The sequence below is a fragment of the Panulirus ornatus genome, chromosome 11, assembly GCF_036320965.1.
Source record: "Panulirus ornatus isolate Po-2019 chromosome 11, ASM3632096v1, whole genome shotgun sequence".
Lineage (NCBI taxonomy): Eukaryota > Metazoa > Arthropoda > Malacostraca > Decapoda > Palinuridae > Panulirus > Panulirus ornatus.
Window position 1 is genome coordinate 32089382 of NC_092234.1, and position 19821 is coordinate 32109202.

General features: G+C 47.8%; 1 protein-coding gene across 6 annotated transcripts in view; it reads right to left on the reverse strand.

Moving 5' to 3' along the window:
* zfh2 (Zn finger homeodomain 2) overlaps positions 1–19821 on the reverse strand; it is a 932335-nt gene that overhangs the window by 606304 nt on the left and 306210 nt on the right. For all 6 annotated transcript variants that reach the window (XM_071666763.1, XM_071666762.1, XM_071666764.1 and 3 more), the window contains exon 2: positions 13651–16847. In XM_071666763.1, coding sequence (XP_071522864.1) covers positions 13651–16792 — 3142 coding nt within the window. In that variant the 5' untranslated portion in view covers positions 16793–16847. The remainder of the gene's footprint in view (positions 1–13650; positions 16848–19821) is intronic.

Consider the following 19821-nt stretch of genomic DNA (forward strand, 5'->3'; position numbering starts at 1 on the left):
AAAACATATGAAGAAGTAATTAATGTTGTAATGGTCCCAATATACAATGTCTAAAATATAGAAGTCATTTTTTTCTACATATTTGGGACAGGGAGGGACGCAACGCTGACTATGGCTGTTGTACGTGACCAAGTTGCTTGCAGGAGTCGAGCAAAAAGATGAAAAGGATGAAGATTGTGTCACAAAACAGGCAGGAGTTTGAAGGCACTAGCTGGGAGATGTGTGAGAGTGAATGGGTAGGAATGGCAGAGGTGGGAGTGAGCGAATGCGAGGGAATGGCAGAATGGGAGTGGGTGAGGGGGGGGGGATGGCAGAATGGGAGTGGGTGAGGGGGGGGTGGGAATGGCAGAATGGGAATGGGTGAGGGGGTGGGAATGGCAGAAGCGAGAGTGAGTGAGGTGGGATTTGGATAGGCGTTCACAAGCTCGATACTGGGTACTGGGTGTCGCTGTACTAGGAGAGTCTGGACTGGGAGAAGTGAAACTGGGGGAAGGCTCAAAGAGAATAGGACTGGTAAGAGGCGGGACTAGATGTAGGACTGGGAGAAATGGGGTTAGTAGAGGTGGCGGGAATGAGAAAGGTAACACAAAAAAAATCAGGAGTGGTAGAGAGACAAGTCTAGTGTGCGGGTAGGTGACGCAGAGAGTGAGGGGGAGACACCCACTCACTCTACACTGCACTGCTCTACTCAGTGCGCTGCTGTGACTATGACTACTCCGTAGGGAAGGCGATGCAAAATCAGTGCGAGCATAACAGCTCATCACTTCTACATATAGTACGTTTTACTGGGTGGGGTTGGTTGTGTGTGTTGGGTGGCAGTGACAATATCAGACTGCACGTAAATATGTGATTAATTCACGTATCATAAAACAACACGGTACTTAAATGAAGCTGTTAAACACATCTCGGCAGCGGTATATGTCTAAGATAAACAACAACAATTAAGTTGAAAACATCTTGTATGCGAAGAAATTATAAAACACAACACAATGCTTATGAAACTACAACAGTTATATTGTTGTGATGAAATCTTTAGTAAATTATGACTGTTGATTATTATGTACTGCAGAAACACATCGAAATGAACTGGATAATCAATGAGCGACGTATGTAAACGCTTGGTAAATACTAATGAAAATAAACGATCAAAAATGAAATGCGATCTTAACATTTAATAGAAAGTTTATAATCACGTCTTGAAGGCAATACGGGATAATGTCTGTAAATATCAACAAGCATCATTACTGAACAAAGCAACTGATGACTTAACCCTTGACAGGAAACGTTTATTCAATACCCTTGGTTGAAACGTTTCCTGCACTCGTGTTCCACTTCAACGTTTGGGGGAGAATGTGTATCCGCCATTAGGGACCCGTTTCAGTAGGAAGTTACCGTCTGAACGATCCCACGGAACTGAGAACGTAGTTCATGACACATACTCAACATATATACACATGTATACATACATATGGGCTGGCTCATCTTTAGGACAGCTTAGGAGAAGTAGCGGCAGCAGCAAACGACAATATCTACGTCAACCAGCAGTGTGAACTGGCCAGCCCCACTGCAGGCAAACAAACCCGACGAGCCGTTGCTTGTCGACGTACCTCGTGGTTAGATGGATGACTCTTGAGACGCTCACCCAAAGCCGGTGGCTCGTCGTCCACCCCCGGCTCATCCCCTCACTACCGATCTACCGATCGCTTCATAATGATGACGCCAGTCCGGCCCAGTACCAAAGGACCGAGCTTTTCGCCGATACGTAATGACTGGGTAATGTCTGCCGACCGATTCTCAACTGGGGTATCCATGACGGTCGGGTCACCTGCACGAAAACCCGCCCGTACAACATACCAGTACACACCCTACCCCGACACCGGGTCTCCCCGCTATTCCTACATCCCATCCCCATCCAAAGTCCCCTCCGCTCCCATGGCACATTGTCTTCCCATACATAATTCAGGCACCATGAATCATTACCACGGTCTTAATTAACCTGTTCTTTAATTAATGGCAACATTGCAGCTCCCGACTTCGTCGACCTGAATTATAAACGCAGATCAATCATGCATCGAGTTCTTTTACACCTCCAAAAGTTAGGCGGTTAATCATTAAAAAAACGACATTACGAAAAACACAAAAGATTTGTGTACCTGGGCGCCCGCCCCCAAGCCCGGCTACAGGACACGATGTTACAATGCCTCTCAGCTGATAGTTTGTAGGTCAAATGTTGATTCTCAAATGCTAATGAAAAGAAAATCACGGCATCGTGTTTCAAAAGTTAACTTCAGGGTAATTATAAACTTACAGAGATAATCATTATATATATATATATATATATATATATATATATATATATATATATATATATATATATATATATATAACTATTTTCTTGTACCAGGAGGCCTTCTATGGCCAGACGCGTCCACCGGGCGTGACTACAGGTGAAGCAGCGTTGTGCGTGCTCGTCTTCGTGGACAACTGAGGAGCAGTTAGGTGGGTGGTCGGTGATGGAGCAGCCGCTCCTCACCCCATGTATACGGTAACAACCAATACATTCATCATACATCTGATGAAGTTCGTATATTGACTGGGAATCTGTGACCATAAACCCATAGCTCTGACGTGTCTCGAGTTGAAGGTTACCTCGACCACTTTACTTAATCCCTGAACCCCGACGGTACGATCCTGGAATGCGATCCTTCAGTGCGCCGGCAAAATCCTTTAGTGCCACGGTACGATCCATTACTAAGACGGGTACGATCCTTCAGTGCAACGGTACGAGCTCAGGTAAGACGATATGACCCCGTGGCTTGGCCTTCAAAAGTCAGGACAAAAAAGGCCATGCAATCACACCCGAAGGTCGCACCGTCGTGGTCAAGGGCCACACCATCGTGGTAAAGGGCCACGCCGTCGTGGTCAAGGGCCACACAGTAGTGGTCAAGGGCCACACCGGCATGTTGATGGGTCGTAACGTTGTCTTCAAGGGATTAAACTGTTGCCCTGAGGATCTACATTCCATTTCATGGCACTAGAGACAAACCCGCTAGCGATCAAAACCGTCGTAGGCTATAAAGCAAACCCGACATGAGGGCGACAGTGAGAGAATCATCGTCAAAGAAATTAATCCGGCCGTATTCTTAGCATGGCGACGGCCATTAAGGAAGGAAGACTCGGAAGCCATCAGCAGCCACCATCAGGAGCGCCACTAGCAGCAGCAGCAGCAGGCACCGTGCGGGGGGGGAAACGTCCAAATGATGGCCGCCCTGTGGTTGGCTCTCTAATGGCCGTTTCGTTAATTGCCTCTGGCCTGGGCCAATAAGACGGGCCGCCGGCATCGTCCATCCGTCGGCGGCAGAACTCGTGTCCATCGACGTCTGGCTACGGAACGTTGCCCAATGTCTCGTCTAGTTCTTGGAAGATTACGACGACGAGGAAGAGGAGAGGAAAGAGGCGAAGGAGGAGAAATAGGAGCAGGAGGAAGGGAGAGCTACGGAAAAGATACAGTAAAAGATAAAACACCCAAAAGTTTGTATATGAAAGTGAGATACTACAAAAGTTGTCTAAGATCTGCTATTCAAATGAATATATAAGAAATGTTTTTATCAGGTTTTAAAGACGAGGGTGAGGAATGGGCCACGGTGGAGGTGTGGAGGAGCAGGAGTAAGGCAGGAATAAAAGGAAAAGGAAGAGGAGGAGAGTAAAGAGGAGATGAATGTGTCGGGTGAGGATGGGAAGACAGAGACATGGAAGTACACCTAAATTAACAGAGAAGCTTATGGACTGTGACGAGGTAATCTCTTGGTATGCAGTCATACTGTCCTACATCCCTCGTCTACATGGACGGAGACGAAGGAGTTAAGCAGAGGACGGGATGGACCATGGAGCCAAACTGGACGATATCAAAAGCGAGACCATGAGACCCCTACACCACCACCTCCCGTCATATATACACACGCCATCTTCTGCTGCAGGAACAAACACACACGCTTCTCATCCCATCAAATCCATTTGAATACCCCTTCCTTCAATAGCATTCAACAACCTCCTAAAACTACCATATATTCTATAACTGTACTTTAACTGTCCGGAAAAAATATCATCTACTTCGGCGACACTTCAAAGTCCACTTCCTGATGGTCATCTCGACCTACTCCACACAATGTGATGTGGATTCTTGGAAGTGCTAGTCAAGCCTCCGTCCAACACGTTCGCCACTCAGCCGCATGTGGCGGACTGGTGACAGGATTGTGGCGGATCGAAGGTCTACGACGCGTCGTAGACTTACGTCTGCCTTTTTACTAAATGCTGTCACTAGTTAATAATTACGGATCTAATTTAAAGTTTAGTTTCAATCATTCTTTTGGAAATGATACTTCACCATTTATGTGATACTTCACCATTTATGGACACATGGAATAGATTACATAACTCTGGGCGCCGAGGATTCGAACCCCGGTCCCACCATTCGACCAAGAGGAAACATTTATCTGATGGTACACTAGCAGTCCTCACGTATCATTACACTTTTTTCCCCCGTTTTAACGATTTGACGAGTCTGTACAGCCAGCCGATCGCCACAACCGTGACAAAGCAACTGAATTCTGCTGGACAAGATTAGCTTAGACCAACACCGGAGAAGCAAAGACATGGCATGAGCCATCTTCGCCATACCCCTTCCATGAAGTACTAGATGTGACACACATATACTCTTTTACCTCACCAAATCATTATCCCTGAGGCTTACACTTCATACAGGGGTAAAGTCCCTTAAAACCTCGAGCAGTGCAGTGCGACAAGTGAGAGCAAATGCACAATCCTTGAGCACGACGCTAGGACAACTGAGCACGAATGTACAACCCTCGAGCAGGACGGCGCAAACCTTGCCTACGTTGGCATGGCCCTCGACCGATCCACTCATTACAGCATCAGTTCTACTCATTAGGGAAAAAAAACGAGAAAACTAGATGAATGAACCTGTGTACCACGTTAATCACGACAACAAACATCTGGAGGTCCACGCAACAGATGTGACAAAAGAAATACAGAAAAAAAAAAGGGGGGAACATTATCAACACGATAATCAAATAACAATCGGATCACCGGCCAAGAGTGACAAGAGATCAGATCATTCAAATAAGAAATGTCTTGTACATCATTTGCATACTCTGAAACGGTCCAAACACAGCAGTACAATGGAGGAAGTTATTTTGAAGTCGTTACATGTAATTCATTCAGTTATGTCTTTGCCGCACGGTGACAGGATGTGAGTACTGAGGCATTCATCCCAATGTGAAATTATTCATCAATTATGAGAACCGTTGAAGGAGTGACCGGCCGGTGGGATGAGGTCAGCAAATGACCTCTTGAGCACAACGATGTGACCCCTGAGCACGAGGAAACGACCCCTTCACCACGACGAAACGACTCCTTGAGCACGACGGTACGACTGCTGAACACGACGTTACGACCCCTCGGGTTGACTGATGGCCTGGCCTTTGACCTGAGTCATGAAGTCCACGACGTCATAACCCAGGGGTTTCGTAAGGTCGTGCTCATGGGGATGTGACCGTCGCACACGTTCGTCGCTCCTCCAGCTACCTGCAAGACACAAGGTGCCGTGACGCAGTCTCCTCTCACTCACTCACTCTCTCTCTCTCTCTCTCTCTCTCTCTCTCTATATATATATATATATATATATATATATATATATATATATATATATATATACACACAGGGGTAGGGTGAGTACCTCGAGGTGATTCTCATGACATGACTCAGGGTCGTCAATACGTCGTACGGGGAAGGGAATTCGGGAAACAAAACGCAGCACACTTGGCCTGGGGTCCGACGAGCCACCAAGACTAGCCAGCCACCTTCCCCGATGGATCCAGCGCAACGCTTTGGTAGGGAGGGGGAGAGGGTGCGGGAAGGGGATGTGTGGGGGGGAGGGCTAATGAAGGGCGGAGCGCCGCCCCCCATTAAGTTCTCCTCTTTTTTTTTTTCACTTCTGAGGCAGCAAAAGCCACTTTCTCCACACTACTTCAACCTAAATATCTACATTAAGAATGTTGTACAAAATCGACTTTCATATACAAACACTTAATATACTCCTTCCCCATCCCTACTATCCAATCGCTTGTTATATATATATATATATATATATATATATATATATATATATATATATATATATAGACAGTCATTCAAGTTTCTAACACAATCAAGTGATTACCAAAATATACTGTAACACTGAGGGAAAAGACTCAAGACGTTTGCTTAAGAAATCTCCAACAGGTAAATTAGGCCCTAAGGAAAATGGGATGCGAAAAGATCATGTGAAAGATGAATGAAATTCTTCTTGTTCTATAAAGCTACTGTTTGTGTTATTACCATCATCATTATAACCATTGCTATCATTATCATTATCAATATAATCATTACAATCATTATTTAATCAATAATCAAAGTCATCATAGCAATTATCATTATATCATTCATTTATGGTGGGTTAGAAGGTTAAGTTAGGCCAAGCATGTTAGTTTTAACAGAGGTAATGTCTAAAATTTATGTAAGGCTAAGAAGGTAATTATAAACATAAATTTACGTAAAATACAAATCATTTTAATATCATTATTATAACCATCAATTATAAATCACCATCATTATCATGTTCACATTTTTAATTATTTTAAGGGAAGGGCAAGTTAGGTTAGGCATATTAGTTAAGTACCAGAAATATTCAACATAATTATGTAAATCGTTAATGGACTTACGAATAACACCAAGCAAACATAATAATGTAAACACAACATTCATCAGAGCCACATAATGACTGAAAGATAAATGAAACTGATGCTGAAGACTAACTGAAATAAAAAACCTAGAGTTAACACTTCATGGAAGTAAAAGAATACTAACAACTGATAAATGACTGTACACGGAAAAAGTACAACAAAACAAAAAAATAGCATAAAATGAACAAATAAAACCCAAAACCATCAAGTAATGTAAAGACAAACATATAGGTATATATATCTATATCTATAAAGTGTTCAAGCTAGAACATTTAACTGTGATCATTATGTGCAACAAGAATGGGAAAATCCTCACTTGCTGACATGTAATATCTACAACATAAAAGGAGAATTGGAATCAGATCAATGTTGATCTACGAAAGAAATCTATAATAAACTGGAATACTCTAGCCTATGCCATGTAAGGGATCTAGAGCATGTATAAAGGGAAAAAAATCAAGAATAATTAAAGAACTGAAAGATAAAAAATGAGAAATAATTAGGAAAAAGATCTACGATATAAAATCCAAAAGTTCGATGTTCATCAAGGTGAGCAGCCTAGCTATAGTAATCAACCCAAGGAATCCGTTTTCTATATAATGAATTATTGGAGGACAAATGTACAGCCTTGTGTTACAACAGACCAATGCTGAGGATCCATCTATGCACACAACAGTGTACCCAAGTTATACGTTGCACCCGGGCCTATAAATCACAGTAAACAAACCTTCAAGCAACTGCGCTTGTCAGAAAAACCTTGACAATTAAGAACAGGGGAAGGCAACGCACAAGGGAACATTATACAATCATCAAGACATTAACGTACATTGTATATTATTGTATTTACCATCACCACCTCATTCTTGCATACCAAAGGGAAATGCTCAGACTATGAAAACAGTGTCGAAAAACTATATATATATATATATATATATATATATATATATATATATATATATATATATATGGTTTGATCATCATGGAATAAGGGTAGTACAAAGTGCGAAAAATGAAGATCACCAAGACTATTCGACCTTACCACATCAGCATGTTGGCCACAGGAATACGTCATTCACGTTATCATTTGCGTCGCTTTACATAATATCAACACCAGTGTATAAGAGTTCTCTCTCTCTCTCTCTCTCTCTCTCTCTCTCTCTCTCTCTCTCTCTCTCTCTCTCTCTCTCTCTCTCTCTCTCAGCAGGCCTACTTGTGGCATCGAATAACGGCAGGGGAGACTTCGGTGGCCAGTCTAGCCGCGATAGTATACATTCATAGACCTTGGTGGGTATATATATATATATATATATATATATATATATATATATATATATATATATATATATCCCAGATGGTCTCACTATGTGAGTAAAACACACACACACACACACACACACACACACACACACACACACTGGCTCTTAATGAGCACGGAAGGCGTCCGTCCAGATCGAGGTGGTCGGTGTAACGAAACAATCAGTATATGAAGGTGTGTACGGGTATGATTTACGTATGTATCTTATGGTAGGGAGATGGGCAATATATGAAGGGGATAAGTGTATAGCGATGGTCTCTATACGAAGGTGTTCTGTATACCCGGGTATGGTCCATGTGTAGTGGGGGCATGGGTGTACTGCGATGGTCAGTGTACGGACATATTCGGTATAAAAAGGCGGTCTGCGTATGCTGTTGGTCCATGTACTAGAAAGATTCCCGTGGGGAAATTCATGTTTATAGACGAGGTGAAAATATGGAGATGGTCGATATATGGTGGGTGGGGTGGAGGGGGGGGGGGGGGATGGCCAGAGTGTCGAGAGGGGTCGATGTACGGCGGTCGGGGGTCATTCTAAAGAGGTGGTCGATGTATGGAAGTAGTCAACGTATAGGTGGCTCCGTTTACAGAGGGGTGGTTGGCGTTGAGAGAGGAGTCGTATGTGAGATGTTGGTCACTCAGGGAAGACGGTCACCGTGTAAGCATTACGGCCAGGTCGGCATACACAGTCAGAGAGGAAGTATGCGCAGGTAGGTAGGTGGTCAAGTGTTGCGACGGTGTTTACAGGGGGGGGGGGGTCACTCTCTTTACGGAGGGGGTCACTCTCCGTTAAGTCGTTAGTGTACGGAGGCAGGGAGACTGTCGTAATAACGAGGGTGGTCGGCGGACCGAGGGTGGTCGATATATAAGGAGCAGGAGGAGGGTTGGTCAAACTTGTGGGGGCAGTGCTCATTGTAGCGGGGTGATCGATGTGTCCGGGTCAAGCGTTCAGAGGTCAGTGGATGGGGTTGGTCGCTTTCTGGAAACAGTCAATAAGTGGCCGTGGCGACCGTCTAAAGGTGGTCGCTGTACACGGGTGGTCGTTACAGAAGATATACAGTGTATCGGCGTGGTCCATCCCAGGAACTGAGTCATTGTAGAGGAGTAGATGGTCGCTATATGGAGGTAGACAATGCGCCGAGGATGTTCGGTATAATGAGGGTGTTCCAAAGTATCGAGGTGGTCGCTGTACGACGATGCCCAGAGAACTGAGTCAGTCGATACACGTATATGGATAGAGGTCACTGTGTGCAGGTGACCTCTCATAGTGGACGGTCAGTGTAGGGAAGTGGTCAGTGTGAGAAGGTGATGAGGAGTAAAGTGGGTGTGTGTGTGTGTGTGTGGGGGGGGGGGGGGGGGGGGAGGAGGTTAGTGACAACACTGTGAAGGCAATAACACACTGTGTGGGTAGTTAGAACACTGTGAGAGAAATAACAACACTTTGAGGGTAGCGACAGAACTGTGGGGGCAATAACAGCACTCTGAGTGGAGAACACTGTGTGGACCATAACAACAATGTGAGGGCAATCATAACACTGTGTGGGCAGTGGCAATACCATCAATATTTTGCTAGGCACTATGACGGGCGATGCGGTTTGTACTGTGGCGGGTAGTAAGATGGGTACTGTGGGGCACACTGTCGTAAGTGCAGTAGAAACCATGGTGCTGCAGCAAGTAGCTAGGTATGTCTTGCAGTGGGTCCCACTAATGTCAGTATTGTGGACAATGGGTTAGGTACTACAGTTGCAGGTACTGTGGTACATAGCGAAGTAGTTGCTGTGGTAGGATACCTGTGGCTGTGGTACCAAAGGTACTGTGTTACTAGTTGGTTCAGCATATGGTGTTCCAGGTACTGTTACTGGTGGGTGTAGCAGAAGGCGTTCAAGACTCTGGTTCAAGGTACTGTGTTACTGGTTGGTGCAGTACTTGGTGTTCCAAGTATTGTGTTACTGGTAAAGTAAAAGCTGGTGTTCCAGGTACTGTGTTACTGGTTGGTGTAGCAGCTGGTGTCCTAAGTACTGTGTTACTGGTTGGTGTAGAAGCAGGTGTTCTAGGTACCGTGTTACTGGCAGGTGCAGCACTTGGTGTTCCAGGAGCTGTTACTAGTAGAAGTAGAAGCTGGTATTCCAGGTATTGTGTTACTGGTTGGTGTAGCCTTTGGTGTTCCAGGTACTGAGCTACTGGCTGGTGAAGCTGCTTGTGTCCCAGGTACTGTGTTACTGGTAGGTTCATTACAGGTTTATTTCTGTACTGTGCCAGACATCTCGTAAACTGGTGCTGCTGCGTCTCCCAGGGTACTGTACACACCTTGGGCACAAGCTGATACCTAGCAGGTGTCTGTACCAACACCCTTGTGTCATCAGCTGGTCAGGGAACAGGGGAAGGCGCGGCATCCTAAATTCATTTTAAGAATGTCCTTCAGTGAGTAACAGTACGCCGCCGACCGAGGGACACTAAAATACACCAGCCTGGAGTGGAACCCCTCACGGATGCAACGCAACGCAACACCTTGTGCTGTGTACTGTCATCTCAACCCCTAACCACGATCTCTCTCCGTGAAAGATCTCGAACTTAAAAATCGGATACTGGCCTTCCCTTTTCGGGAGGGGAGTGAACACCTAGTCTTGTAAGGCGTAAACGAAGGGCAGGCTTTTTCAGAGCACCCACATGAAACATTTTGGGAAAGGACTGTTCCCTTTCCGGGAACCCCGGTAGGTCACGATTTTCATGCTTATAGAGCACTTGGCAGTCGCAGACAGAGCGAAACTTCTCAGTATTCTTCACCAACGTGCAGATAAATGCTTCGACGAAAATAGCAATGATAATAATATGCTGAAAACGGATGAAGCTGAAGAGAAAGGTATATCATGTGTATTCACACACACACAAATACATACATAATCTATATATATATATATATATATATATATATATATATATATATATATATAAATAGACAGATAGATAGATAGATAGATAGATAGAGAGAGAGAGAGAGAGAGAGAGAGAGAGAGAGAGAGAGAGAGAGAGAGAGAGAGAGAGAGAGAGAGAGAGAATTTTATCATTCATATTCATATATATATATACATACATATATATATATATATATATATATATATATATATATATATATATATATATATATATATATATATATATATATATATCGATAGAACAATAGATATACAGAAAGATATAGTACAACATAAGTTCAACAAACACACTGACACCAGCACAGAGGGAGACAGAAGAAGGAACAGCTTTAACCCGTCCACGCCGCGGAAGTTCACGCCCCACGTAGCAGCGTGACCTGAGGTGACCTGGTACCCTTGAAGCGCGAGGTTTATGGCCTTCAACTTTATTGTTCCCTCAACTCATCGCACGAGCGATATAGGCCCTTAACGGTGGGGTGTGGCTACATCAGGGACGAATACTCGCCCGCTCACGCAGACAGACAGACGTGCGGACTGGAGGTGCATGCATACACCAGGCGTATACACACAGGCGTACAGGAAAGGCATGCAAATGCTACAGCACGCGATTACCTTTAGTAAAAGGAAGGGAGATTAGAAAGGGGGGGGGGGTGATTAGAAAAGAAAGGGAGATTAGAGAGGATGGGTGATTAGAAATGGAAGGGAGAGGAAGCAGCCACATCGTAGGTTCAACGACAACAGGCAGGGGCTGACAAGCAGTACACCTGCATGCGAAGGATGACAAGAGGACATGCACGCAAGTTCAAGCACACGGAACAGAACGCAGGCACAGGTAAAAGTACGCATGCAAACGGAGAAATAAGCAGTACGACGCGGGCTGAGGCAGAAGAACGCTCGCACAAACAACAGAAAGGTGGTGACCGCCGCTTTAGATCTCAAGAAAACAGGTAGGATGAGCGAACAAACATACGCCTACACAGATGTAACACTGGCAAACGTAGCAAAACACACACCCACACACACACAAACAGCAAAAAGAAGACTACAAAGCACAGCGCGTACAGGCACAACAGAGGACAGGCGCATGCAGCAGCGTAATGTAAGAACAGCAGTGATGGGGTGCATTAAGCAAAATGCAAGCATACGCAGAAACTGCTGGGAAACTGTGCAGAACGCACGCAAAAACAGAGCAGAACGCAGACAAAACAGCACAATGCAGGCACAACATAGCGGGAGGCAGGTACAGAATCAGACGCTTCGCCTCCTCACCGAGTCGCATAAGGGCGAGATCACCTAGTGATGGTGAGACGCATCCTCAAGCTATAGCTCCATGCACGGCACACGACGGCTGCACCAGGGAGGACGGGAGGTGGAGCAGCGGGAGGGAAAAGGACGGAGAGGAGGGGCAGGGAGGGAAGAGCTAGGAGGAGGAGGAGGAGGAGGAGGAAGTAAGCATGAACTGGAAGACAGCCAGACGAGATAATATCTGAACAATATGAAAATTCATTCTTAAAGCAGAACACAAAACACACACACACGACCATAAACAAAGAGGCACACAAGCACAAAGATAAACACACACACACACACACACACACCTCCACGTAAGGAAGTCTTTTATCAACCCAGGTGTTGGTCTGGTATTCTTCGGGAGCCATAAATATCGTCCGGTACCCTGCTCTCGTTGCCTGGGTCTCTAAGTGCGGCAACTGGCTGGCACAGTACTTGTCACCTCCTCCCGTGCACGCCAGCGAGCCAACCCATCGCCGCTGCCTACATGCGTCCTCAACTCCACCACACACACACACACACACACATCCACCGATCCTACTTCCTCCCACCACTTTCTACAGGATTCCCACAGCCACGGATCCTTGAAGTTTTGGTGCACACTCGTGAGATCCTACGTCAGACACCATGATAGGAACCATCCATCACGCCATGACGACCTTGAATGACGACGGTGTGTGTGTGTGTGTGTGTGTGTGTGTGTGTGTGTGTGTGTGTGTGTGTGTGTGTGTGCTCTAGCCGGGTCCGAGTGCATGGCCTATGCGTTCTTGTAAGATGGTCGGGCAACATGCGAGAGCTTGCGCAAGTCGCATGAAGCCTAGCACGCGCTCCCAACCTCAACATACGATCGTGACAACTCCCTCTCTCACAAGCCAGTAATTAGATCAACTATATATATATATATATATATATATATATATATATATATATATATATATATATATATATAATATATATAATTGAAAACAGGAAGAAAGAGAACTCTGAAAATCATCAAGTATGGTACACTGGCACTCACACGGGCTAATAATACATAACATTAATCCTAATCTGGTAAAAGTAAATCAAGTATAACACACCGTATTTCAATCCCTGAAAGAAATGTCAAGACATTAACACAGCGTAATCTCCCATCGTATCACTTCAGCAGAAAACAAAAACAAAATCCACAGAACTTTCAAAAATTCCATCACAAATAAATGGGATAAAAAGAAAACATTAGACATCTGCGTAAGGGTTGTACGCAAAACACTCACACACACACACACACACACACCTTCAAACACGAGGTACCAAAGAGAGAACAGTGACTTACCAGGCGGCGTGTGGCGTCCTTCTTCTTCATTTTCTTCCACTTTGAAGATGTCGCCGATGTCTTGCTGCGTGGCTCCCTTGCCCTCCGCGTGCCGCTGGATCTGGTGCAGCTGCTCCATCTGCAGATGTCGCATGGAGCGGATGTGGTGCAGCATCTGTAGCTTGGCGCGGGTGTTGAAGCTGCATAGGGTGCAGGTGTAGACGCGGCGGTCCTCCATGATGGCGTGTTCCGTGTTGCACAGGTGACGGAAGAGGACGTTCAGGACCTCGTGCCTCTGGTGGGCCGCGTGCAGCTGCAGCTTGTGGACGCTGTTGGTGTAGTACTCACACAGGTTGCACCGCACGTGCATCGGGTTGGTGTTCGACAGGTACTTCAGCTTCCACTCGTTCCTAGGCCCACCTTCAAGGATGTGGTTGACATGCTGCAGCTTCTGAAGGTGCTTGTCCGTCTTGCAGTGCAGCTGGAAGTTGGCTTTGAGGTTGGTCTTGTACGAACACAGTTTACAGATGTAGTTACCCGCTACCACGAGCAAGACCTCGTTTTCGTTGATCTTGGAGCGATCGAGCTGCAGGTGTAGGGTGAGCTGCTCGAGAGAGTCGGTGGAGAAGACAGAACAGACGCAGCAGGTGAAGGCGTGTCGCGGGTTGGGTGGCACTGGCTCCGGCGGTGGCTCCAGAGACTCCGGGTTGAGTCCCATGTCGAAGTGTGGGCCGGGCGGGTGTTCGGTGCCGTGCCCCGGGTGGCCCCCGGGACCCATGTGGCCACCGGGACCCATGGGACCTGGAGGCAATTGGCCGCCGGACATCATCTGGATCAACAGTGCCTGGTTGTAAGCAAGGTCGGCGAGGGCCGCCTCCGGTAGGTGAGGTTTCTCTCCTACACCCAGGCTGGCCATCATGGCGGCGGCCGCCGCGGGATTCCCAGCGTATTGTAACAGCGCCATGGGGTCTATCTGGCCGCCACCACCACCTCCGCCGCCCTGCATGGCACTCAACTGTTGCATGTGCTTGACGTTCTGCTGTAGCACCATCATGTTGTGCGTGTGCTTCTCGCTCGTCATGTGGATGCGAAGGTTACGTGCAACGTTGGTCTCGTAGTTGCAGACGTCGCAACGCCACACCGGCTTGGGCTTCTGCTGCTGCTGCGAGGGCGCCGGCGTGGTCGACGGTGTAGGAGTTTTGGGAGCAGAGTAAATGCTGCCAGACGGACTTTGTTGCTGGGATGTTAATGATTGTGAGCCCAGAGAACCGTCCATGTTGGGCATACCACCGTTCTGCAGCTCTTGCATGTTGTTAAGGTGCTTGTCGCTCTGCATGTGGATGGAGAGGTTGCCTTTGGTGGTTGTGGAGTAGTTGCACACCTCGCACCGGTAAGGTTTGTAGCCGCACGTATAGGTCTCTCCACGAGCGAGGCGCGGGTGCGCCTGGTTGGTTAGGCAGTAGATGCAGGTGGATTCGTTCTCTGGGTGTTTCTCCTTCATGTGGATCTCCAGCGTCTCCTGGTACTTGTAGTGCCAGTTACACTTGGGACATTTGAGCGTCTTGCAGGAGTTGCGGGAATGCATGAAGGCCATCTGCCCTCCCAGCTGGCGCGACTGCTGCAGGATGAGGTCACACTTATCGCAGCTGACGCCCTGGGGCCTTCCGCTCATGTGTTCTGGACATGCACCGATGATGGTGCCCGTCAGCTGTGCCACAGGTGACTGCAGCGGCGAGAAGCTCGTCGGTGACATCGACGTGACGGGGGACACGGACGCCCGTCCGTTGGCACCAAGGGCAGAGATGGGCGACTTGCGGCTCAGGTCTGGCGTCCGTGCAGCAGCCGGATGCTGAGGCGCTGCGAAGGGATCAGGCCGCTGTTGTTGTTGCTGCTGGTGCTGGTGCTGGTGCTGTTGTTGCTGCATTTGTTGATGCTGCTGACGGACGATATCGTAAAAGTCAGGTATATCACGTTTGTCAGCACTGGTACGTTCTTCCTCGTTGAGGTCCTGATGAGCGTCGTTGTTGTGCGCAGCCTTTACAGGTGAGGGCTGCGGGCTGGGGGAGGTGCCGCTGGGGGCCCCGGAGGGCAGCAGGGTGGCCAGGGCGCCCCCGTGTTGGGTGCTGCTGCCGCTGCTGCAGTTGTTGGTACTGCCGCTGCTGCTGCTGGCACCTGGGGGCGTCACTGGCTCTAGGAACGACACTCGCGGCTCCTTCTCCCGACCCGCGCACTGGATGATGGCCGAGGCGTTCTTAGCCGCCAGAAGGTCTCTCTCTTCATCCAGAAGCACTACACTATGGTCACCCATCGCATGGGCAATAAAAGATCTAACATATCCAAAAGACAACTTACATACAAAACACATCAATATAGGTTTAATTGGAACTTGCGAGTAGTCTAATAATGGAAGTTTTGCTTTCTCACTGGAACTATCATTTTTGCTATCACTGTCTTTACATTCATTTTCACTGTCCTTATCACCAACGGTAAAGACCCTGTAGCTGTGAACAATGGGAACTTCAGGAACTTTGTTTTCCTGGATTAGCGAGGTGAAGGTTTGTCCGTATAGGGCGGTATAGAAGGCGGGGTTCTTGGTGACGTAAATGGCGTTGGCGATGGTGGGGATGGTGGGGGCGGCGGTGGAGGAGAGCGGGTGTCGCGGGGAGTCCACGATAGACCCCTCGTGCCGCGGCAGCTCTAGCCCCGCCACGCCCTCGTCGTCGCTCATCTCAGAGTCGATGATATACGCCGACCCGTCGGGGTTGTACACGATCTTTCCGTCGAACTTCTCCACGTCGCTGGACGACTCGTTCAGGGCGTCCTGAGCGGCGGCCGAGGCCACGCAGTGGTGCCGCGTGTACTGCTCCGCCGACGTGAAGTGCGTGTGGCAAGTCATGCACGTCAGGTTGAACGTTGCGGGCGGCGAAGCTGACGGAACCGACGACGACGAGGAGGTGGCGTTGGGTCCCTGCTGGGGCAGAGGCCCTGGGCCCTCCTCGCCCGCCAGGGGGGAGGTAGAGGGAGCGTCCTCGGGACTCATTTCCGGGGGGGCTTGTTGCTGTTCCTGGGGTTGGCTGGGGGTGTGGAGAGGGTCAGCGGGAGGGTTTGGCGGGGCCGGAGGGCATCCCTTCAGAGGCGGCTCTCCCTGCTCCTCTCCGGGCATGGCGGCACGGGCGCGGCGCCTCCACTAGTCACAGCCCTCAACCTCCACGCACCATCTACCGGAGGAACACACTCACGTTAGTCAACAAATCCAGGTCTCCAACATAATCTTAACTCTCCTACCAAGAAACACACGTTGCCTTGACTCATACGGATACCTGAGGTTGAAAATATGTACAGAGTCATGTCAAAAAGTGAAAGGCCGTATGCAAATACAATGAATAAATACTCTCCGTCATTACAAATACATTTACTCCTACAGAAAGAGACAAAGTATACTGTATGAACAAATGACCTATTCCTTTACAAACTTAAAAAAAATCTTCACCAGCCAAGCCTGCAAAACATGACAAACACAGTAACAAAGTCTAAGCAATGTACCAAAAACAGATGCATAAAAAGATAAAGCAAATTACATCAACCCGTTTCCCCCAATACACATTTATCCCTATATATATTCTGTATATAAACAACCCCAACAATAGTAAGAAAAAACATTAAACTCTCAGTGTGGGTATAAGATAAAATATTTTAATTAGATGAAATAAAGAATAATCTACGTTTTACAACAAACCCTAGGCTCTTACTTTAATACATATATATATATATATATATATATATATATATATATATATATATATATATACATATCCCTTTCAACCCTTCCTCTGACCCGTGTCCGGACACAGAACAACACCCACCTACTCTCGCCCCATCACCACCAACAACAACACCCCTCCCCCACCCACAACAATGATCAAGAAACAAACACGGGGAGGGGGATGGAGGAGATGGGGGGGAGCCCGAAAGGGCCGGCAGGGTAGGTGGGGGGGTTGGGGTGGGTGGGAAGGGGGAGTGTAGCAAGCGGGCGCGCGGACGGGCAGGCGGCGCGCGGGACAGAACTATCAGATTGCCGACCTAACCCCACGGTAGACCAGGTGGGGGCTCGTCCGGCTCCCGGGTCGGAGCGCCACTGATTTCGTCCGCTGATACGGGTTACTCAGTCCGGTTTGGTCACGGGGGAGGCTGTAGGAAGGGGGGGGGGGGGTGCTGGAGGACGGGATTGGGGGGGAAGAGGGTTGTTGATAGCCCCAGGTGTAGGAGTGGCCTCCGGTGTGGATGTAGCCCCAAGTGTAATAATAGTCCCCGGTGTATCAGTAGCCGCCATGTGGGAGAAGCCTCCAGCACGGGACTAGCCCCAGTTGTAGCAGTAGCCTTCAGTTGAAGAGTAGCCCCAGGTGTACCAGTAGCCCCAATATATGATAGCCTCATAGCAATGGTCTCTGGTGTAGGGGTAACCCTAAGTGTAGCGGTAGTCTCACGTGTAACAGCGGCCCTAAATATAGCAGTAGCCCCTGATACTGAAGTAGCCCTTAGCGTAGCACTAGCCTCAGCTCAGTAGCCCCAGTTGTCAGAGTAGCCCCCATATTGAAGTAGCCCCAAGTGCAGCAGTCGCTCCCGGGGAAGCAGTAGCTTTAAGAGTGGCAGTAGTCCAAGCTGTAGCAGCAGCCCCCGGTATTGAAACAGCCCCAAATGTAGCAGTCGCTCCCGGTGTGGCAGTAGCCCCAGGTGTAGCAGTAGCCTTAGGGATCAAAGTAGCCTCAAGTGTAGCAGTCGCTCCCGGTGTGGCAGTAGCCCTAGGTGTAGCAGTAGCCTCCGGTATTGAAGTAACCCCAAATGTAGCAGTCACTCCCAGTGTAGCAGCAGCCCAAGCTGTAGCAGTAACCCCCGGTATTGAAGTAGCCCCGTGTGGCATTCGCTCCCGGTGTAGCAGTAGCCCCTAGCTGCAGCAGTAGCCCCCCGGCATTGAAGTAGCCCCAAGTGTAGCAGTCGCTCCAGGTGTAGCAGCAGATTCCGGAATAAGTGACTCTAGGTGTAGCAGTAGCCCCCGATGTAGCAGTAGGAGCAACCTTAGGTTATTAGTAGCCTCCCCGGTGTAGCAATAGCCTGCAGTGTAGCACTGATCCGCGGTATAGCAGTAGACCCAGAACAGCTGCAGCTTCCAGTGTAGTAATAGTAGCCCAAGTGTAGCATTAGCCCCCCAGTGTGGCAGCAGCCCCCGGTATAGGACCAGCCCCAGGTCTGGAGCCAATCTCAGGGGCTGCTGTAAAATGTATCTCATTAGTGGTGAGCAGCTTATATACTGGCTACACTTATTCTCACTCTATTTCTCAGTCCCTCACCTTTAGAATCTCTCAGCCCTTTAATTCCCATCTCCCTCAACCCCATTAATCCCAAATAAACCCCTTTGGTTCTTTATCTTAAATATATTGAATACACAGTCTCAGAGTTCTTCTTAACTTTATAGAACACAAAAAGCTCCAAACTTTTTCAAAAGTCTTCGTTCCCCGATCCTGTGCCTTCCTACTTCGTGAGCCTCTAAGTCGCTACCCATCGGGCTCTTGAGATATTAGTCCTTTATCCATTAACCTCTAACCCCCTCCGTCTCTTAACTCCTCATCTCGTTAACCTCACACCCCCCCTAACACTTTACCACGGGTAGTTCAAGTATCTTAGTTTCATTTTTTTTCAGTTTCGGGGGTTTTGTGCTTTGAGATATCAACCTTTAACACCTATTAAGCACAAAATGCCTTACACCCGTGCTATGATGCATGCGCGCAAGCACTGGTTGACACGCTGAAAGGTGCGCAGCGAAAGTCATACGTCCGGCAGCGTAAGCCACCCCAGTGGCCAGTCAGCTGAGCTGTCGTTTCCTCCTGAACGCTGCCGAGCGCTCGCCAACTGTCCTACTCACACACACTACACACATAGGAAACAAACGAAATAACAAATAAAGCTATGCTATAATATATCAATAGATAAAAGAAAAACTCCGGTAGCCACGCACTTGAAAATTCAACTTTAACCATTTCGTCTACGTAGAGTATTTCTCCTCCCCTCAAGCAAGCCATGTAGCCATAGCGAGCGCGACCAGCGGGAGGGAGGGACGAATACCGCAGTCCGCCCGCACAGCAAATTATGGTAAGATTTATACCACCTCTCTCTAACCCTCCTGTGACTCAACACCTG